Source organism: Urocitellus parryii, chromosome 5 (assembly GCF_045843805.1).
Source record: "Urocitellus parryii isolate mUroPar1 chromosome 5, mUroPar1.hap1, whole genome shotgun sequence".
Classification (NCBI taxonomy): domain Eukaryota; kingdom Metazoa; phylum Chordata; class Mammalia; order Rodentia; family Sciuridae; genus Urocitellus; species Urocitellus parryii.
Window position 1 is genome coordinate 127,316,582 of NC_135535.1, and position 22,114 is coordinate 127,338,695.

Here is a 22,114-nt window from a genome sequence, read left to right on the forward strand (position 1 = left end):
GCAGAAGGGTCACAGTGTGTCAGTGCCTTGAGTCCCCTGCACTGTGTCACGCTATACAAAGAAGGAACATCAGCAGAAGGCGCCGTGCCCTCCTGGCCCTAGGACTCTGGGGGCTTCATTCATAATAGCTCACCTGTCCTCTTTGTGCCTCTTCCCTTAGCACTCAGTGAAGGAGTGGGTGCACAGAGGACAGGTCTGAATTGCCTAAAGACCTTGCTGGGCTCCATGAGACAAACAGGGAGGCTTATGGTCACGTGATGTGACACAAGTTACACATTCCTGTCTGCAAGCTGTCTGCAAATTGTCCAAGCTCTGCCCCTGCCTCTAACACTAATGCCATTGTGCACTGCAGTGTGGTTTGACCACAGGATTCTTGGGAGCCTCACAAATCCCAAAGGTGGCCTGGTGGCTAGACCCATGGCAGTTTCTCTGCCGCCGCCCTCCACTCTGCCACCATCTGTTCCATTTCTCTCCGTAGGGTCCCTGGAGGAAGAGGAGGAAGTACCACAATTGATGAGGACCAAGAGTGATGCCAGCTGTATGATCCAGAGGAGGCCCAAGTGCCGTGCACCTGGCGAGGCCCAGCGGATCCGGCGACACCGATTCTCCATCAATGGGCACTTTTATAATCACAAGGTGATAGTCCCCCCCCTGGTATCTTCCAGTGCCCTGAAGCTGAGAGCACAGGAGCCATGCCTAAGCACAGGCACGGCAGCCCTATGATCCTTGTCACCTCCCCCCCATCCTAAAGGCTCAGGAGGAAAAGAATCTTGCCCAAAGACCCATTGGCATGACAACTCATTCATGATCTGTGCTTTCTCTGCCACACACTCACTGTCTTTCCATTCTCCAAGTGGCGTGGATTTTTGGCAAGCTCAAGGCAGACAGTAATGCCAATTTATCTTTAGTGAGGCGATGTTCTATAAAGTTTCCCTCCAAGTTCAATTGATCATTCCATGGGAACAGCATGTATCCAGCCACCACTCTCACTTGTTAAATTAAGCCTGCTGGCAGAGGTGTGGCTAGGAGCAAGTGTGCTTGTTCCCAGAGAACCTGAACAACTCCTGATTCCCAGCACCCGCCTTTTGTCCGAGTATGTATTGTACTGAACTTAGGAAAAGATCACCTTCCCCAAATTACATCATTCCACAAACAAACTGTAAAAGGAGAAGTTAATTGTTACTATAAATGGAATGAGTGGCAGTTTGGGTGAGGCCCTGGTTGGAGTGTCCTGTGATAGGCCATATCCTGCTGCCCTGGGAAATGAAAGCCAAGGTTTCCAGTTTGAGCAGCTGCCTTCCTTGACAGAGCATGACTCATGGAGATGGAGGAACCTGGGAGGTCCTAGGGTTCAGGTCTGAAGGAACAAGTAGGTCAGGTCTTCTAGAGGTTATTCAGGCTGCCCTTGGGGCACCCTGGATTTTGGGATAAAGATTTCAACTCTGCAAGCTGAAGGGAAAACTTCTTTAATCTCATTACCTCCCTTCCGTGCCTTGCTAAGTTTGCAGTCAGTGTTTACAAATGACAGGGTTTTATTTGTTAAGTCCAGAAGAATCCAGTGTGAAAATCAAGTCTCCTGAGAAAGCACAGGGATAGCCAGGGTTGAAGTTCAATGGAGATTAAGAATAGTATATAGACTAACAATAAGACCATATTATAATTTGGGTATCCTATAAATCTTGTTTCAAAAAAGGTTTAATCTGTAAAGGGTTAAGCTCCAATTGTTAGTATTTGAATAAATATTGACAGGCTATTTTAAGAAATTTTCAAAAATTGTCAATGAATTTGTATATGAGGCCAGGTGTGGAGGGACACACCTGTAATCCCACTGGTTTAGGAGACTGAGGCAAGAGGATACAAATTCAAAGCTAGCCTCAGCAATTTAAAGAGACTCTGAATAACTTCAGTCAGTCTTTCCCCAAACATGATCTGATTCACAGTGAAGTTGATTTTATTTCCAGACTGGGTAAAACTTTTTAGCTGTTCTCACTGCTTTGTCCTGGCCTATTGGATTTGAATGTGGTCTATTAGAGAGAAACATTTTGTGGTTAATGATGAGAAAGCAGCCCTAAGGCTTTTGTTCTCACTTGGAATTGGTTTGTTTCATCTTGAGTTTTATTTTTTGTTTGTTTGTTTGTTTTTTAAGGGGGGTGGTTTCTGGGGATTGAACTCAGGGGCACTTGACCCTGTCTCAAAATAAAAATTAAAACAGGCTAGGGATGTGGCTTGGTGGTTTAATACTCCTTGTTTCAATCCCTGGTACCAAAAAAAAAAAAAATAGAATATGTACATAAGTTTAGGTTGTTTTCTAATTCTGTGCTCCTAACAAACAAAGAAGAATATTTTGCCCCATGGTTCAAGGTAAAAAATAGTGGGGTTTAACTCCAGTACATTGACTTCTCTAGTGTCTCTAAGAAATATGTCTGGAACATTGAACCTTATTTTAGTCATTGCAAATATCTCAGGAACATGATGTTTGGAGCACTCTGTGAGCTTAAAAGAAAGGAACAGTGAGGTTTCTCATCACAGCCACAGCCTTATTTCCATTTGAACCACCCTCCTAAGAGAGGCTGCTCAGCCAGCCACACACTCAGGCCTTGGACTATTACACCCCCCCCCCACCGCCACCACCCCCCAGGAACAGACTTACCTGGAGACTATGCATGCATTTTTCCTGACAGATGTCCTACTTTCCAGAACACAGACATTTTGGACAGTTGGATCATATCTCCTGGGTGAGAAAGGAGCTTCAAAATAGAAACCCTATGTGAAAGCCTCATTCTTACCTGCTCTACATCCATACCCAGTTAGTATTCTTAGAAATTAGGGTACAAATTCCTTGAGTCACAAGCAACAGTTGAAGGGCCGGGGAAAGAATAGTAGCACTGACTTCTGGTGGGAGTTGTTCCAGGGTTTATTTCTTAGAACTGTGTACTTGTACTTCACTCAATCATTTCCAGAAACTGTTTTGATTCACAGTGAGACTGGTTTTGTTTCCAAACTGGGTAAAATATTTTAGCTGTTCCTATACTGCTTTGTCCTGGCCTATTGTATTTGAATGTGGTCTATTAGAGAGAAACCTTTTTGTGGTTAGAGTTGAGAAAGCAGCCCTAAGACTTTTGTTCCCACTTGGAATTGGTTGGCTTCATCTTGAATATCTGTTTTTTTTTGGGGGGGGGGTGGATGGTTTCTAAGAGTTGAATTCAGGGGCGCTTGAACACTGAGCCATAACCCCAGCCCTATTTTGTTTTATTTAGAGACAGGGTCTCACTGAGTTGCTTAGCACCTCACTTTTGCTAAGACTGGCTTTGAACTCAGGATCCTGCCTCAGCCTCCTGAGCTGCTGGGATTATAGGCATGTGCCATGTGCCTGGCTCATCTTGAGTTTCTCAATGCTTTGTGCAGAAGAAACACCAACAGTCTCTTGTAAATAAGACAACAGTCTCTTGTAAATAAGACCTTTCAACTCCTTGAAATGGCTTAACCGCTCTTTTCCATGTTTCTTGGGAACCGATGTCTTTCTGAGTAACATACAACCCAGAGTCAGTCTAGTTCTCACCTATGGAAGAAGCACATTGGGCTTTGAGGCTGCCTCTGGATCTTATCAGAATAGAGACCAGCTGGGGTTACTGAGAAAGTCCCTTAAGCACCCTGAGTCTCAAATACTCTCTTGAGAAAGCATACCAGAGAGGAGGAATATGTGAATTTGAACTCAGAAAGGAAAGAGAACTGACTACTTGCAGAGTAGTCCGTTTCTTCAGGAGGCACCTGAACCCAGAGTTAATGAGTGGCTTTAAGCATTGCAGAATCCTTATGTGGCAAAGTTCTTTCTAGATAGGTGACCCTGAGCAGCTGTTTAACCTCCTATAATCCTATGTTTTCTAAGAAAAAGGGAACGCATTATAGGCACTTAAAATGGTTGTTATGAGGATTAAACCAAAGATTTGATGTAAAATATTTAGCAGGTTCACTACATGGTTAGTATTTACTGAGGACTTATTAAGTATCAGGCAATGTCCTAGGTGATTTCATATTCAGATATTCCTCCACTTGTGTTTTAGTCACTTTTTTCACTGCTGTGACTAAAGGACGAAACCAGAACAATTGTAGAGGAGGAAAATTTTATTTGAGGGCTCACAATTGCAGAGTTTTCGGTTCATATACAGCTAGCTTCATTTCTCAAGGCTCAAGGTGAGGCTGAAGATCATGGCAGAAGAGTGTGGCAGAGGGAATTAGTTCATATGAAGACTAGGAAGCACATAGAGTCTCCACTCACCAGATACAAAATATATACCCCAAAGCCATGCCTCTAATGCCCATCTTCTCCAGCCATACCCCACCGGCCTTCAGTTACCATTCAATTAATCCCATCAGATGATTGATTCTCTGATTGAATTAAGTCTCTCAGAACCTAATCAATCATCTCTTCTTTGAACCTTCTTGCATTGTTTCACATGTGAGCTTTGGGGGGATGCCTCACATCCAAACTATAACAAATTGTGATGAGATTGTGTCCCAATAAACCCATCATATATTGAAAATATCAATGATGAAAATGTATCTAGTACACCTGACCGACCAAACATCATTGCTTAGCAACACAACATTCTGTAGAGAGATGGTGGTTTTTCCTTGTGATCCCATGACAGTCTGGGAGCTGTGGCTCACTGCCCTGTCCAGCACTGAGAGAGAAGATAGGATCACATTATCAGTAGCCCAGAAAAAGATCCAAATTCAAAATTCAAAGTACAGTTTCTATTGAATGTGTATTGCTTCTGCCCCATTGCAAAGTTGAAAAATTGTGAGTCAAACCACCATAAGTTGGTGTCTCATAGGCACAAGCAAGACACGTGCAAGATTATAATGTCTCCATCTTCTGAGGAAAAAGCAAAACTGTGAAGAAGCCCACGTGGCTGGAACACAGGGTGCTTGTGAGTGGGTCTTAGTATCATAGATGCATAACAATTAGAGGAGCTGTGGATGGTGTTGCATAGGCTGTGGGAAGTCTTCAGATCTTTTTAATTAGAACCATGCTTTTTATTTTAATTTTATTTTTTACTTTTTTTGTTATAGTTGGACACAATATCTTTATTTAATTTATTTATTTATATGTGGTACTGAGGATCGAACCCAGGGCTTCGCACCTGCTAGGCGAGCGCTCTACCGCTGAGCCACAACCCCAGCACCCCCCAAATGCTTTTTATAAACTTCTCTCTGATAAATTGTACTCTACAGATAGCATGGCCTGGCATTCCTTCCAACTGCAGATTCTAAGTCAGGAGTTCTGATTGGGGTTAGGAGAAGTGGGAGGGCCGAGGTGGGACTTTAGACTGTAAAGCAGACCAGACCACACACTACATTTCAGGGTTCTTTAAAAGGTGGCACACATATTTGGGCAGCAATTTGGAGACTGGTTTGGAGGGGCTGAGATGAAGGGAACATGTTGGGAACTGCTATAGCGTGACTTGAGGACCTCTGCTCAGGCACCACTAAGAGAATGTAGAATAAATAAATTTGGGACATTTAAGTCTTAGAATCAGCAAACACTTGGTGATTCAACTGACAAAAAGACTGAAGGGAAAACTTGCTTCCCCTTCCTCAGTGAATGACTTCCAGGACCCTGGTGCTTAGGATCCAGAGGTCTTTCCCTGGTGGTATGCAGGGAGTGAGGTTATCTTCCTTAGGGATCTCTGTAAGACAGGAACCATTACAATTTCCCTGAGTGTCTCTAGGTCTGGGAACAGTTTGCACATAGATCTGCATGAACGGACAGGTGCCGGTGTTCCTAGAGCCCGGCCTCTGTTGCTTGAGTGTGCTCAGCACTGTGATGCCAGCCCTGAGCTGTCTTCCCACCCCACACAGACCTCTGTGTTCACTCCTGCCTATGGATCCGTGACCAACGTGAGGGTCAACAGCACCATGACCACTCTGCAGGTGCTCACCCTGCTGCTGAACAAGTTCAGAGTAAGTCTGGGCACAATGGAGCAGCGTTTCCCTGGGATGATGATGCTTTGCTATTTTGCTGGGAGGAAAGCTGGAGAGGCTGGGGAGGGCTGCACATAACTCCTGGGTAGACTAGCAAGGCTTCTACTGCTGAACTGATACCTCTGGTATTTTCAGTAAAGAAGGAAGTAAATCTCTGGGATTTTTGTTGGGGGATCTCATGGGTGTCAGGAGGGGCTCAGGCTGAAAAATCATGTAATTTTGGTGCCTTGTGTATGTGGCTTTGTGGCTGTGGTTACTTTGTTTCATTTTGTCTCAAAAAGTTGCTAAGACTGACTTTCTGTGACTTCCTGTGCAGGTGGAAGATGGTCCTGGTGAGTTTGCACTCTACATCGTCCATGAGTCTGGGGGTAAGTGTCAGCTTCTGCTTCCAGATTATAAAAGCAAGAAGATTCTGCTCCTATGGCAAGCTTGCCAACTGTACTTCTTCCTTGAGGGCTCTGGGCTGGTCTTCCTGGCAGTAGGCAGCCCTCCTATACTGGCATATACTGCACTTAAACCACACACCTTCTTCCCCAACCCCAACCCAGGCACACTTGCCATCACTCTCAGAATCCCACCAAAATTGTGCACAAAGCCACCGTCACCAACCTCTTCAAATAAAACGGACTTTTCTAAAGCTCTTTGTGATTCAGTCAGGAGAGGTGGGGAGTGTAGGCCAGAAGCTGTGACACAGAGCTGCTGCCACAGAGCCTGCATGCCTCTCTCTGCAGCACTGGCGTAGCAATGTCCTGTGACTGAGCTGGCCTGCACCTCCCCATTTCTTTTCCCCCTCCTGTCCACTCAGCTCCTGTTTCTTTCCTGGCTGGATTTTGTTGAATGACACTATAGGAGAAGGAAAAAAATATTCTCCCTCTACCCTCCTTTTTTGTAAATAAGATTGGGAAGAGAAAAACAAAAGGGGGTTTGTGAACAGGTGCATGGTGTATACCTATGGGAGCTCTCAGGAATGAGTGACTCAAAGGGGCGGTCAGAAATTGGGCTTTCAAAGCACTTCAGCAGAAGAATAAGTTTTTAGAAAAGTGACCAAACAAAGAAGGGATTTGAGTTTCCAGGGAGGCAAATAGTGTGAAGGTCAAGATATCAGGGAATTAATGGAAGATGAGGACTAGTTTCAATATTAACTATGTAGATTCCTCTGATGCTAGTTCTGAGATGACAAGGGTCTAGAGCTGTCTCTGGTAATTAACTTCTGTCCTTTATGGTAGAGGGGGAAAGGGACACATTGATGAATTTATTTTCTGCTTTTGGGCAAATAGGAGCAGGACACAGAGCTTTTCCTGTATTAATTCTTTCTCAGTTGCCTTTAGCTCAACATAATCCTGTGCCAAAGTGGCAGATTGGGGTTGGCTGGTCCTGCAGCCTTTCCACATGAAGTGAGGTCTGAAGAGGGTTCCCTGAGCTCCCTGAACATGCATTCCCTACAATGTTCCTGTCCTGGTACAAAGAGGGACATTTCTAACCTCTTATGGATTTTATAAATTTCCTTTTGTTTCAGAGAGGACAAAATTAAAAGACAGCGAGTATCCACTGATTTCCAGAATCCTGCATGGACCCTGTGAGAAGATCGTCAAGATCTTCCTGATGGAAGCTGACTTGGGCGAGGAAGTCCCCCACGATGTGAGTAGGGGGTAGATGGGGGCCTGCTTCCTTGGGAGGGTCTAGGAGGAAACGTGGATTCCAGAGGGTTCTAAAGATGACCTTGGCCATAATCCTCTCAGGTGATGTCTCCTAGGACCACACCGCTGTCCTGAAAGGGCTCCAACTCCCCTTCTTCATAGTGACCACCAGCTTCTTCAGCTGGCTTAGAAGAAAGAAATCGAGTCCTAGAAAACTGGGGCCCTGTGCTTTTACTCTCACACTAGTGAACCCTCTTCCTTCTTTGGAGTGTACCTTTATTGTTATTACATTCAATACCCACACAAGAGCTCCTTGACTAGGGCCTATGCAAGGGAAGAAGATGGCTAAGTCCTACCAACAGTCTGACCAGACAATGAACACATGTTCAAACTCCTGTGCACAGAAAAAGCCCTAAAGGTTTGGACCCCAAGGAGACAGTCTAGTAGCCCAGTCTCCCTCAGCCTCTTCCCAGAGCTGGTACTGTTTCATTCCATTGTTAAAAACAATGCTGTTCTCACCAGCCTCCCCACACCTATAGAGAACACCCAGTGTGACAATGCTGCAGTATTGAGTGCTCTTCCTAATATTCAACTCAATATTTCCTCCCGGGGATAATAGTTGCCTTCGAGATAAGAATGGTTCCCATTCTCCCATCCTACACAGCAGGGCAGTGTTGGGGGTAGGGTGGGAAGAAGGGCAGCTACTTCTGTGGACGCAGGATGTTGGCTGGATGGGCCACTAGGGAAGCCACGAGAAAAAGAAAATACATTTTGGGCTTCTCATTTAAAGCACATTAAAATGTTCTTGGATTTTCTAGGTCGCTCAGTACATTAAGTTTGAAATGCCGGTGCTGGACAGTTTTGTTGAAAAATTAAAAGAAGAGGAGGAAAGAGAAATAATCAAACTAACCACGAAGTAAGCAGCACTTAATCAGCCAGTCGTGGGTTCTGATCATCAGGGCCTGTCTGCAGGGCACGCCTGTGCTGGGTACCTGGTGCCCTTGCAGTTTGAGGAAGCCTGCTTGTCCTGGCTCCTAGCATCACCCTCTGGTCTCTCAGTACTGCCAGCATACTGGGCTGACAGCTTGCCAAAACGGAGGGAACCCAATCTAGACTGCCCAGCCAGCCTTGGCATTCTCACAATCCTGGAATAAAACTGCAGAAAACTGGGAGGGAAAGGCAGAGGCAAGAGCAAGGGTGGGCACTGGATCTAGTGATCTAACTCTGGAAAAGCAACCAGAGAGAGGGCCGGCTAGGTGCAGCTTCTGTCTGGTCTGAGACCTTTTGTACTAGCAGGAATACTAATCCTGCTGGAAGGTGGCCATTGTTGGAACTCAAGCACCAGCTGCTATTGCATCAAGGATGAGTTCAATAGAAAGGGGAACATGGCCTGGCTGTGTGAGATTAGCCAGACTGCAGGTCCCCATGACCTATCTCTCCTTCAGCCACATGGAGCAGAACATGTGGAAACATTCCCAGGGCCTGAGGAAGGAAAGGCAGGCTACTCACTGTAGAACCTTGGGTTGGTAACTGGTTTGGGTTCTGGTGTCTGACTGAATGACTCTTGGAAAACCTCATCCCCCCAACAGCTTCCAACGGTGCATTTGGGCCCCACAGAGGGAGTCTGTGGAGATCCCAGAGTGAAGGATCTCTTGTGCCATTGATCATGCCACTGTAGGGTTTTAGAGCAGGAAGGGACCTGGGGATCACTTGATCAGTCTACTCAGTGTGCAGGGAGGAAATTGAGGCCCAAAATGAGGAAGGACGTAGCACAGGTTATCTGTAGAGCCTGGGCTAGAACACAGGCTTCCTGACCCCTGACATGTTGCCCCGTGCATTCCAGTATGCTCCTGCCTATGCTGGAGAGTTTTTGGAATGGAATTGTAACAATCTCTACGTGGTAAAGAGCCTTACTGGTGCTCCTCACAGGAGCAGGCTGGACTCTTCTCTTTGCTTCATAGAGGAGAGGTAGTGACTGCCAATCATCCACTCAAGAGCAGTGATCTGGGTCAGATATCTTTGTGCTCCCTCTCTTCTTCTACTCCTATCTTACTGCCCCTCCAGCCTCAGTGAGTCCCCTTGTCTTTGTCTCCCTCCAGGTTCCAAGCCCTGCGTCTGACAATGCTGCAACGCCTAGAGCAGCTGGTAGAGGCCAAATAGCAAGCCAGCACATGTCTTTTCTAATGCCCACAGCAGCAAGTGCACATGGAGTCCCAGCGGCCAGGCCTTGACTGGTCACACTCATTAATGGCTGCCTAAGGAATCTAGTGCCTGTGTTTTTAACCTGTCTGAAGTCTAAGCATTGTGAGTCCTGCATTCCTATCCTTGGCTCCATAGTGAGCACCCACAGGAAGCAGACCCAGGCCCCCGGAGCCAGGAACTTGCCAATTGTGTTCTGCTTGGCAGGCTAGCCTTGACGTGATTGGCATTGAAACTGTTCCAATGGCTGTGTCTCCTGCTCAGGAGAATAGTATCTGACTAGCCCGTGGGGTGTAGGCTTCATCCATTGGCCTAGTACCTGGCTTAGAGTTCCAGTAGGGCCACCAAGCACTCACTGTCCTCATTCTCCATGTGCACCACGAGATCCCTGTCGATCCCATATCATACTGCTACTTGGTTACTCTACTGGGGAAAGCAGGTGCTGCCAGAAGTTATGGGATGTACCCTGTTTCCAGCTATCACTTTATCACAATATCCCAGGCCTCTAAACCTCTTTGCACAGCCCAGCACCTCTACTGCAGAGCCTAGATCAGGAATAAAACCATGGGGAATCCAACTGCTTTCTGCAGAGATCATTCTTCTCAACAAAGCCCAAAGGAATTATTAAAATAAGCTTGCTGAAAGAAATTCACCAATTTAATCACGTTGGGGAGGTGGCTTCTATGGTATTGAATGGACACTGCTGGCAGTGGCTTAAGAAGGCAGTGCTTGGCCCTCATCACCACTGTCCCGCGGACACCTATCTGCCTCGTGCCTTCTCTGGACATGTGTACTTCCTATTTAGTGGACAGGGGACAACTGTAAACACTTCCCTGTGTGGTAATGAGGAGAAAGGTCTGTTTGGGGAGAAAGGGCTTTAAATTCCCTGGGGCCAGATACTGAGAAATTTGTGTTTGTGGACTATTGGAGAATTTTTGGAGTGAATGAGAAATCCTTTGCAAAAACTGTAACAGTTTACATCAGCCATGTTGGTCTAAAACAGAAAACAGAAGATCAAATTCTTCTGCTGGGGTCTGTGAATGGCAGATTTAAAAGGAAGAACCATAAAGACTTGCAAAGATAGGAGAAATTTTATCATCTAGGCACTTAGAAGCTCCTTATGGGGTCCCCAAAAGAGCAGATCATGGAAACAATCAGGCAGTGTGGAGTCACTTGTCAGGGTAGACTTCATACCAGATTGCCCTCACCCAGATCTGTCACCATAGAGACTCAGAGATTCCAGGGGAGGTCTGACAGCAGTTCTCTTGTCTTTTCTTTTGATTGGCAGTATATTTTCTTAGGTGCTCAATAAAGGTGTGCTGTATTAAACTGAAGAAGTGAAGACCAAGCTTTTCTTTTCTTTTTCTTTCTGCATATCCATATTGACCTCTTCTTCTAATCTCTAAATCTCTTAGAGAGCTTGGCAGGAGAGTCACAACCCAATTCGACAGGACTCCTGGGTTTTTCAGGCCCAGCCTGGGGATTGGTGTGGGGTCTGAGGTGAGACTGCTGTAGGACATGAAGGAAGAGTCACGGTGACAGCCTCTGAGTGATCTGAGCAATATGGTCATCCTGCATCAAAGAATCTTAGCATCAGAAAGGCCTCAGTAATCTTCCAGGCAGTGGCTCAGTAAAGGGTAAAAAGCAGAAATTTTCAGGTAATTTTATTTGCTCACCAGTCCATATTTATAACCTCAGGTCTGACAACTGCCCGTCTATTGTTCAGGAGTAACTAAGTGACTGCCTTATGCCAGACCTGTGCCCAGCCTGGAAGAACAAGATGGAGTGACCATCTGTCACTGTGTTCAGGGATCATCTGTGTTCAGGGATCTCTTTGTCAGAAGCAGGCCATCTGGGAATGTCAGGAGACCAGTTCAGCAAGCCAGCTAATCTCCCAGGAAGGAGGCCTGAGGCTGAGCTGCGAATGGCCAAGATAGTGCATGTGTTTTTGCAGGCCAGGAGACCCATGCCAGTGAGAAGCAGGACAGGGGCCCGATGCTTTGGAAGCCACTGCAGCAGAAAACTCCATAAGTTCCAACTTGGTTGTTTAGTTTTTACAGATGCTAAAATACTATTTAAGGCCTTTTTAGCTAAGTGTCACTTTCAAAATAGACATTATCAAAACTGATTCCTGAATATCATAGCTAGGAAAAGTCTGTACCAAGTTGTATAGAAAAGGATATGCCCTCTCCTGGAATCCTCTCAGGGCTCACAAATCTTTCTTTCAATACCACGTTTGTTTTCCTGAGGCAATCAGAAAAGGATTCATCCAGGTCACCCCAACACCAAGATTTCATATTTTAGACTTTGTGATTTCTTATTGATTTTGGGCGAGCATCAGCTTCATATAGTTTACAGTATTTCTCTTATGAGATAGTAAAAGTATCTGAAGATAAAGATCCCTGCAAGAATGTGCTGTCTTCCTAGGCCAGCCCTCAGGGACCAGCGAGTATAATAAACAACTCAGGATAAATCAACATGATTGCAAAAGGACTGGAATCTGGAAAAACAGGGTTGTTTGTCCAGAACAAATGAGCAGAAGGGATCAAAAAAAACAGCTTGTTTTTCTGCCATGATAACCATGTGCTACCTGCTTGGAGTGTTTACCAGAAAGTGGATTAAAGGCCTTCTCACTGTCAAATAAATCCATCTACCCAGGATACATCTGGCCCCTAAATTCTAGAGAAACAAGGCCCAAGGTTTATGCAGTCTGACCAGGTGATTTGTAGAGGAATCAAGAATGCCCAATGTGCCCATATGTGTAGAGCACAGGCACCCCGCAGCTGTACAGGAAACAGTGAGATATCTTTGTCAGGTGCAGGGGTGAGCTACAGCCCCCCTGACCCTCAGTTCCTCAGCAGTGTTCAGGCAGGAAGCTCAGTTGGTCAGATCCAAGCAGCTCCAAGTGTAAAAACAGCCAGATGCACACACTATATTTGGAACTCATAAGCTGTGATTGGGAGTGAGCCAGCTGTAGACGTGCTAGAGATGCACAGCATGCAGGGTGGGGCACTAAACCCTCCTTGTGGGGCTTTAACAGAGATATTTTCTGCAGGCACAGGAATGGGAATTCCCAGGGTTTCCTTTCCCAAAGAGCTGAGAGGAAACTATCTCAGCTTAGTAGACAGAAACATTGTTCAGGGACCTTGTGCTGAGGGGTCTGCTTTGTGGGAAATGTACCACTCCGGCCCCTTCATTCCTGCCACACTTGACTGGCTTGTTGCACTAGGGTTGTGGCTCCATGTTGCCAAATGCAGCTCTCCCTGTTGAGACAGTGCTTGTGACTGTGAGCGTGTGTGTTTGCATGCAAACACGTGTTCTCACACAAGGGAACAAGGAGCTCAAGGGAAAAAGCCAAAGGAAAAGGAAGCTGTCTTTCCAGGATGTTTCTCAGCTCAGAAAACCCTTCTTCCTAAAAAGAGCCCTTCAAACACTGCCACACTCCTCAACACAGAGCCTCTGCTTTCCGAGAGAAGTCCCAGCCGCGAAGGGGCTGACCCTCTTTTGGCTCAGGTTCCCCAGAAAGATGCAAAGTTAGATGCCTAGGCTGTGCATGCCTCCTCCCTCTTCCCCCTTCTTTGTATTTTGAAAGTATAGTGTGTGAACCCTAAACTGACATAAAAACAACCTGGAATTCCAGACTTCCTGGCTTCAGAGTCTGACCGTGTCACATATAAATGTGTGACTTTGGGTGTTTGGGGAAAATTAGGTCCTAGTGTTTGAGAATTGGCCACCAAAGGCAGAAATTGTCATGAGATTGAAGAAAGGCAGATAGATCCATGATTGTGCAAAGTGAATTCATTAGTGACTTGCAGACTGAAGTGTGTCTTGGGTGGCAGCAAAATATGGATCTCTGCACACCAAGGCAGAAAGAAAGGATTTATATGTTAAGCTAGACAAAGGTACATTTGTATCAGAATGTACCTGGTTTAAAAAAAAAGACTATTAAATAAACATATCCAACATCAATTAAGAAACAATCTGGGTATCAGTGACCAGAGCACCATACTTAGCTGACTATCTTAACGGATTTGTCCTATAAAGTTTGGGATATGTGCCAGGGTCAGCTGGTAAGCAAAATGGTGGTTATAATAAAGACAGATGTAGTCATGTCAAGCTGGATCCTACATTGGGCAAGTTACTTGCCTCAGTTTTCCTATCAGAAAAATGGGTAACAATTACTCTCTCAAGGTTGGTAAAAGGTATATTAGCTTTTAGGGCACTAACAAATGACATCAAGAATCTCAGCCTACAAGAACATTTATTTCTCTCACATGTTCCATGGGATTGTACTGACTACAGGTGCTCCATTGTATCTTTCCATCCTGGGTCCTAGGCTGAAGGAGCAGCCCCTCTTTGGGACATTCTATTCTTGAGGCAGAGAGAAAGAGCAGAGTGCTGGGGCAGAAGCACAGTGACTCAAAGCTGCTGCTGGGCTGGGGTGTGTCTCCCATCCACTCATGTGCAAGTCACGTGGTAAAGTCTACATTGGTGGGATGGGCATATTGTTCACTAGGAGGCACGTAGAGTCACATGGCAATGGCCAATAATGGAAAATCAGAGAAGGGTGTCACAAATGCACAGGTATAATCATACCATGGGAATATTAATAAGGTACTGCAAGTGCTTTAAACAGTGGCTGGCACAAAATAAGCCTTCAGCAAATGTTAACTGTTTTGAAACTAATAAATAAATTACGAGCATAAAATCACGCCTAAATATTTTCAGTTCTTTTTTCTTTTCCCCTTAATTACTCATGTCCTTTTCCATGTTCTTTCTTCATCCTTACCTCTTACTCCATCCACTCTTGGCCATTTGCCTCTTCATATTTCATCTTCCTTTTAAAATTCATAATTCATTACCCAGTTCTATAATCTGCATACCCCTGGGACTTCTGTGGCTGGCTCAGTTGTTTTCAGGGTAGGAAAAGGAAAATACACCTTTAAATGGGACATGGCAAGACTTAGTTTTTAAATTTATGGCTGTCTTACAAAACGTTTTTGAAAAATTTTACTATTTTCACATACATAGAACAAATAGTCCTAGCAGATAATCTTTGCTCTTAAAACTTCCTAAGCCATCCCTGGCATCTCTTGTTATTATTGCCTTTCATCCCCAGCACCTCCAACCACCAAATCAATAGCTGGTAATAATAATTTAAAAATAAAAGTAATAACAATGGCTTACATTTCTTATGTGTTATGTATTGTGTTAAGTGTCTTACATTATTTTACCTAATCCTTTCAACAGTACAGATATTATCTGGATTACTGGATTTTATCTTCATGATCTAGACCTCTTTCAGTTTTATGCTTTAACATTTGCAGAGGGAGCTCCTTGAATAACACAAAGTTCCAGTTTTGGAGTATGAAAGAGAAACATGCCTCTTACTTATCTGCCAGGCAGATGTGATGGTCCCTAATATATGAGACTATAGTAAAGATGAATGACCAGAACATACTTGTAAAAGCAGTTTGTAAGCTGGGCATGGTGGCTCAGGAAGCTGAGGCAGGAGGATTGTGAGTCCAAAGTCAACCTCAGCAAAAGTAAGGCGCTAAGCAACTCAGTGAGACCTGTCTTTAAATAAAATACAAAAAAGGGCTGGGGATGTGGCTCAGTGACTGAGTGCCCCTGAGTTCAATCCCCAGAACCAAATAATTAAATAAATAGAAAGAAAGAAAGAAGAAAGAAACCACTTTGTAAACAATTAAGCATCTTATATATTCATTCTTGCAACAAATATTTATTGAGTGGCTTCTTCCTGCTGAGCACTGTTCTTCTCACTATAGTCATAATAAAGAACAAAAAAGATACATCATGGTTGACACATTTATGGTTGTTGGGTTTTGCTCTAATGAGATAGGAAGCTTTTAAAGGGTTCTGAACACATGAATAACACGGTTTCACTTGGGTTTTAAGAGGATTATCTGGCTGTGAGAAGAGAATAAAATCCATTCAGGAAGCCAATGCAATAATCCAGCCAGGAGGTGATGAGTGGCCAGGTGGAGATTACAGCAGCAGAGACATTGAAAGCAGCTTGATTCTCTATATATTTTGGATATAAACCCAAAATATATAGAGAATTTGTTGGTGGATTGGATGTGAGTTTGGGATGAAAATAGGAAGAGATAACAATGACATCCAAGTTTTTGGCTTGAGTAGCTGAAAACAATCGAGTTGCCATCAATTGCTGGGATGAAGACCATTGAGGAACAAGTGAAATGGGTATCAGGAGTTCATTTTGAGGTATATTAAGTTTGAGATATCTATTACACATACAAATGGAATTCCTGAGTTGCTGATTGGATGTATGAGTCTGGAGTTCAATAATATTTGCCTTCCAGGATCAGTCTGGAGTTAACAATGAGGGAATCCTCAGCACATATGATGGTATTTGAAGACTTTGGACTAGAGAGGATTCCCACAAAATGCTGCACCAGCCAGGCTGGCTGAGGAGCAGCCTGTAAAAGAGCAGAAGCAAGAGTGTTCATTACTAAAGAGAAACAAGAGGGGTATATGGAAAATCAGAAGGCTTTGAGAGGAAAAGGGCTATTTCAAAATTGGGTAGTTCACTTACTGTGTGAACTTGTGCAAACTTCTTCTCTAAGCCTTGGTTTCTTTCCTGTAAATCCAGTGTGATCATTCCCACCTTGGGGAAGCCTTCTGGTGGACTGACGAAAAACATCAGGAGCAGTTTAGGCTCTGCAAAGGGATCTCTCTATACCAGACACTCAATATTTGAATTAAAAATACAGTTTCGAGGCTGGCAGGCTGGTTTCAAACGCCGTGACACAGGCTACGGTTTCTATCGACTATTCAGGACACTCCTCGACCACAAAGGGAGGCAACCGTAGGTCTTGTGGTCCTGGGGTCGCCGCATGCCTTCCGAGAAGTGGGAGAGTTTAACAAAGCAAACACTGGAAGAAACCAACGAAACGGTCGGGTGGGTCCGGGATCATAGAGGGTCGCTCCGCCACACTCCTAGAGCGGCCGCGCGGCGCCAGCGAAGGGCTCGCACTTCCGGCGGCGGGAGAGGCGCGGGGCGAGCGAGGGCGGCGGCCGGCGCGGCGCGGTGAGTGGGCTGAGGGCGCAGGGAGCCGCGGCGGGTGCCTAGGAGCCCTTGGGCGCTGGCTGGCTGCCGCGAGGGAGGCGCCGGCCGGGCTAGCGGCGTGGCGGGCGCCTCGGGCCTCCGGGCCGGGCCTGGCCCCAGGCACCGCAGGGAGGCCGCGCGTGTCCCGTGCTGACCACGGCCAATGGGGCGGGTCCGTGCGGAGCGGCCCAGGGATGCCTCAGGAGAGGAGAGAAGTTAACTGGGATACCCAACCAGTTGGGGCCAGAAAAGGACGGAAACGAGTCTGTGAGCCTCGGGCCTTCCTTCTTCCGTTGCTCAAGGCGAGATTAAAGATCAAATCTATTGTACAAAAGCGTGAACAGCTCACGGTTGTTCTGAGCGATTTATAGTGACTCATTTTTAACTTCTTATTCCCTGATGAAATGCCATTTTTCTTGTCATCCTCTCGGTTCTATGGATGAGGAAACTGAGGCTTATTCCTGTTAGTTTTGCAGGAGAGGAGCTCCTATGGATCAAGTTCACCTGAGTACCCATACCTGCCGGAGAGTGTGTGGTCTCAGTGCTGAACTTGTTTTTGAAAGAGGTGACAGACGCATCGGTACTGCCCCTAAGAACACAGGCTCTGGAGTCAGGCTGCTAAGAATTGGGAACCATGCTGGTGTGTTAACTACCATTGTGCCTGCATTTTCTTAGCTCACAATGGAGATAATTGCATATAGCTGCTATGAGAACTAGAGACCTAGCCCAGAATTAAATAAGCTCAGTGGCTGGCACATAGGCTTCCTGTTAGTATGATGTTTTCAACGGTGGGTATATTTGATAATCTCAAGAGTTTCTGACCTCTTTAATATCAAAGTAGACACGTGGTTTTTTTAAAAGCATAATTATCATTGTAGCTGTTTTTTGAATGCTGTGCACCTAATACAATGTCTCCTAGATGGTCTGTAAATGTTTGAGAAAGTTAAGAAATGGGTAGTGCTCGCTCTAATTTTGTTTTCTGCAATTTGCACTTTCTGATACCATAATTATAGCATATATTGAAAATCCCCACCCGAAAAAGTCCCAGGCACTATTAGGCCTCGAGTCTCTATTATATCCTAAAATGAAAAAAAGGCAAAAAAGAAAAAAAGAAAAGATGTTATTTATGTTTTCATTTACTTGGTTTATATGCTTTTATATAGGGAAACTCAGGATAGTTATTCCTGTTTTAAAGTCTACTTCCTGACAAGATACAGAGAATAATTTCCATAATTTTATTATTTTTGTAGTCCTTGCTTCACCCACATCTCACCCATTTGGAATTTGTGGAGTTTTCTCTGTTGTTTTGATTATTTTAAATAACGCTGAGGCAACTCTATAAGTAAATAAAAGTATTTACTTGAAAATTTTAATTTTATAGCATTTGGCTATTTTTAAAATGCCATCCTATTTTTACATGAAAATTATTTTCTTCCCTTTCTCCTTTTCACATGTTCTACCTACCATGCTTTTTCTACTCAGTTTTAAACTTTCTGCTACCTTATAAACTTTCTGTTGAAGTTTCTCTTGGAAACTTTGAATTCTTGGATTATTCAATCTAAAAAAAGTTATAATAAAACATCTATTATTTGAGATTTTACTCTTCTAGTATTTAAGGATAAAACTCCTTTAGAACTCCTTACAGAGTAGCTTTTACTTTCAAAACAGTGTATGCTACATAGACCTAGGTTGTTACCTGTAGATGTAAAAGTGGAATCGCCAAATAAATAAGAATAAAGAGGAATATATCATAAAGTAGTATGATTTGTCATTTCCTTCAGATTTGGACGCTTTAGATAGTCACTATTAAATAAAAAGTTTAACAAGAGAGTACAGATTAAAACATAATGGGATGTTGGGGATGTAGCTCAGTTAGTACAGTGCCTGCCTTGCATATACAAGGCCTTGGGTTCAATCCCCAGCTCGGCCAAAAAACAAAACAAAACAAAAAAACCCATAAAGATATTCTGTTACACAAATATAGATTGTCTTTTGAAGTTATTTCTTCCCATTAACTGTTTATTTTCTCTCCATATTTTAGTCCATCAAAATAGTGTACTCATTTGATAGTACCTACAAAAATTATATTGTCCTTTATCAGGTTATCCTCTAGAATTATTATGCAAATATTTTTCCCTTCAGAATTATTTTTTCATTTGTATTGAATATGTTTTTAATTTAAAAATGAATGTAATTTCAATGGCTTGTAAAGGCATTAAAGTTGAATAACTAATAGTTCATTAGTAATTTGTTTTTATTTTTCATTCTACCCACAGAAAACTGAGCTTTGTAGCGCTAGGAAATGAAGCCTTAGTTCAGAAGAAGACAGTAGACTCTCTAACGAATACTCTTGGCTATTCACCATGAGGTTAGGAAAACCTAAAGGGGGTATTTCTCGAAGCTCAAACCAAGGAAAAGCCTATGAAAACAAGCGTAAAACAGTTCGGCAGCGGCAGAAATGGGGAATGACTGTTCGTTTTGATTCAGGCTTGAGTAGACTGAGAAGAAGCTTGGATGAAAAACCCTATAAATGCACAGAATGTGAGAAGTGTTTCAGTCAGAGTTCAACTCTTTTTCAACATCAGAAGATCCATACTGGAAAGAAATCCCATAAATGTGCTGATTGTGGGAAAAGTTTCTTTCAAAGTTCTAATCTCATTCAGCATCGACGGATCCATACTGGGGAAAAGCCCTATAAATGTGATGAGTGTGGAGAAAGGTTTAAGCAAAGTTCAAACCTCATTCAGCACCAGAGAATTCATACTGGAGAAAAACCCTATCAGTGTGATGAATGTGGCAGATGTTTCAGCCAGAGTTCCCACCTTATTCAGCATCAGAGAACCCATACTGGGGAGAAACCCTACCAGTGCAGTGAATGTGGCAAGTGCTTCAGCCAGAGCTCTCATCTGAGGCAGCACATGAAGGTGCACAAAGAAGAGAAGCCACGAAAAGCCCGGGGTAAAAACATCAGGGCAAAAACTCACTTAGTATCCTCTTGGAAAGCTGGTACAGGAAGGAAGTCAGTGGCTGGTCTCCGCCAAGTTAAGGGCAGTGCTTCAGCCCTCTTTAAAAAAAAGTAAAGTGTAAAGACATAGGCTATCTCTTAGAATTTGGGATACTATAGTAGAGCACTTAGATACTGGATTCTTCTTTAGCATGGAGACATTGAAAGTTTAATGACATTATAGGGCTGAAATAAAGACCAGTTGACCTTATTTTTATGTAACATGGAGCACAAAAAATGAAAATATAAGATCCTTGATCTCACTTGAAATTGCTTCCTGCATTGTTTTGAGGAGCATCATGTTTTCATGACATTTGTGAAAGTGCAGGCATGCCAATGATTACTCAGTTTTAAGACTTCTGTGGAAGGAATGAAAAGAAAGGGAGAAGGAATTAGTTTCATTAGCTTTGAAGTTATCTGACATTAGGAGAGTTTATGTTTGTAAAAGTTTGTAGTATATTAACCATTGGTTTATAAGTGTGACTCAACTAAATAAGATGTATTCAAGTTCACAGACTTTTTAATCAACAAGGCCCATCTATGTTAGTTTTGTTTTTATTCTCTTCTACTTATGTCCCTGTTTTTCATCATATTCTAAGGAATCCAAAGTGAGAACTGAATTAAACCACAAGTCTCCTATTTCTACTAATACTGATCTTTGTGTTGGTATTACTGCTGTATCGCTGGTTTTCTTGAAGTTGGGATGGATTTATATTGATTGATGTCCATGGCCTCTTTTGGTACATGTTTGACAAATTAAGCCAGCCTTCTAGACTACATGAATAAACATCATATTCTATCAACAAAATTTCAGCTTCTGGCAAAAAAAAAAAACCAAATCAAAACAGGAATTTATAGGCCTTCCTGCCAGCAAGACTTCTGAGCTTTTAATTATCCTGGTTTTCTTAGACAAATATTTGTTGACAGCAAAATTCATTTAATGTGTAAGTACATTGGAGCTCCTTTAAAATTTTGACTTTTTATACTATAGGAATTATTTAATAAGGTTAACATTGTTTCTTAATGTCCATCAGAAAGGTGCCAGGTGTTACACATCTCTGATCAGCCTTTAGCTCAGGTTTTATTTCTACTAAACTCTTAACATTCTTCTGATTTTTTTTTGGTATCTTTTATAATCCTATCAGTTCCTGCTGTATTAATGACCAATTATCCACAAAAATAAAGAATGAAATATTTTGCGTAATACTACCTTCTGTGTTTCCTTTGGGATATTGTTTTAATGATTTAGGGAGTGGATCTAAAAATCACAACTTAAAAGAATTGTTTGTTATACCAGTTTTGATTTCCTCAAACCTGAACTTTGCCTATATTCTGGCCTTGCACTGGGTTCAGGGCCATAGATTTTAGCCTTATTGACAACACTTTCATCCAAAAGGATATCCAGAAAATATTTTCTAAGTATTAGGCGATTATAGTTATCTTTTACAAAACACTCGATCTTTTACTTCCTGTTATTTATAGCCAAGTCACTTTGTAGCAGTGCATGACTGTAGGGCCCTTTTAAGAATCTACTGTCAAGTTATTCATTTTGTGTCTGGAACAGCTTCTGACTAGAACCAACCCCATTTTTTAAGTTTGTCCATTTTGAGAGCAACCACAGGGTCTTGCAAAAGACAAAACCTCTGTATTGCTGGAATTTATAGTTTACATTTTTATTTTTGATAGATTTGTATTCTCTATAAAAGTAAAGCAAGTACTCTTCAGATTTTAGTGTAATCCCAGTTTGACTTAGTTTGCATTTCTTAGAGTCCCAAAGCTGAGAAAAAATAGATTAGTAGCATGGTAACTTTCTGAGGTAGTTAGTGGACATTGAATAATGTACATCTGGTAGGTAGTGCATCAGAGTACAGTCTCATTGATGAAAATATGCTAGCTGCTCCTCTCCCAACTCTGAATTTCCAGCATTATTCAGGTGCTTACCAAACATTAAATCCTTTTATTCTGTGGCAGACCATCCCCACTCTTTATGCCTGAGGTACTGTGGATTGAACCCAAGGACTTTGCAAGTGTTCTGCCACTGAGCTATATCCCCAGAGGACTCATTTTTAAATATAGCATTTGTTATATTTTAAATCTTGTATTTGGGGAAAATAAATCTCCAAGGTTATTTTTCTTAAGTATTGCTGAAATTTCTTCTGCCCTACACCAGTGAGCCAAATGTGTTGTTAAAAGTCACCT

General features: G+C 43.2%; 2 protein-coding genes across 4 annotated transcripts in view; both read left to right on the top strand.

Annotated features, from left to right (window-relative positions):
- Rassf4 (Ras association domain family member 4) overlaps positions 1 to 15,009 on the top strand; it is a 39,878-nt gene extending 24,869 nt beyond the window's left edge. The window contains exons 6-11 of the mRNA XM_026399513.2: positions 479 to 636; positions 5,863 to 5,964; positions 6,302 to 6,353; positions 7,502 to 7,623; positions 8,441 to 8,538; positions 9,722 to 15,009. Coding sequence (XP_026255298.1) covers positions 479 to 636; positions 5,863 to 5,964; positions 6,302 to 6,353; positions 7,502 to 7,623; positions 8,441 to 8,538; positions 9,722 to 9,782 — 593 coding nt within the window. The 3' untranslated portion in view covers positions 9,783 to 15,009. The remainder of the gene's footprint in view (positions 1 to 478; positions 637 to 5,862; positions 5,965 to 6,301; positions 6,354 to 7,501; positions 7,624 to 8,440; positions 8,539 to 9,721) is intronic.
- Positions 15,010 to 16,820: 1,811 nt separating this feature from the next.
- On the top strand, positions 16,821 to 21,081 carry Znf22 (zinc finger protein 22). Of its 3 annotated transcripts, none has more exons than XM_026399514.2 (2): positions 16,821 to 16,893; positions 19,188 to 21,081. In XM_026399514.2, exon 2 carries the CDS (start codon positions 19,275 to 19,277, stop codon positions 19,989 to 19,991), a length of 717 nt encoding a protein of 238 aa, XP_026255299.1. In that variant the 5' UTR covers positions 16,821 to 16,893; positions 19,188 to 19,274; the 3' UTR covers positions 19,992 to 21,081. The 3 variants fall into 3 exon arrangements, with proteins under 3 accessions (XP_026255299.1, XP_026255300.1, XP_026255302.1); XM_026399515.2 differs by lacking the exon at positions 16,821 to 16,893 and adding an exon at positions 16,903 to 17,551; XM_026399517.2 differs by lacking the exon at positions 16,821 to 16,893 and adding an exon at positions 17,562 to 17,699.
- The last annotated feature ends 1,033 nt before the right edge of the window (positions 21,082 to 22,114 follow it).

What these genes read in the sequence shown, in the direction of transcription:
- Znf22 (XM_026399514.2), top strand. Translation starts at nt 19,275, where the DNA reads ATGAGGTTAGGAAAACCTAAAGGGGGTATTTCTCGAAGCTCAAACCAA.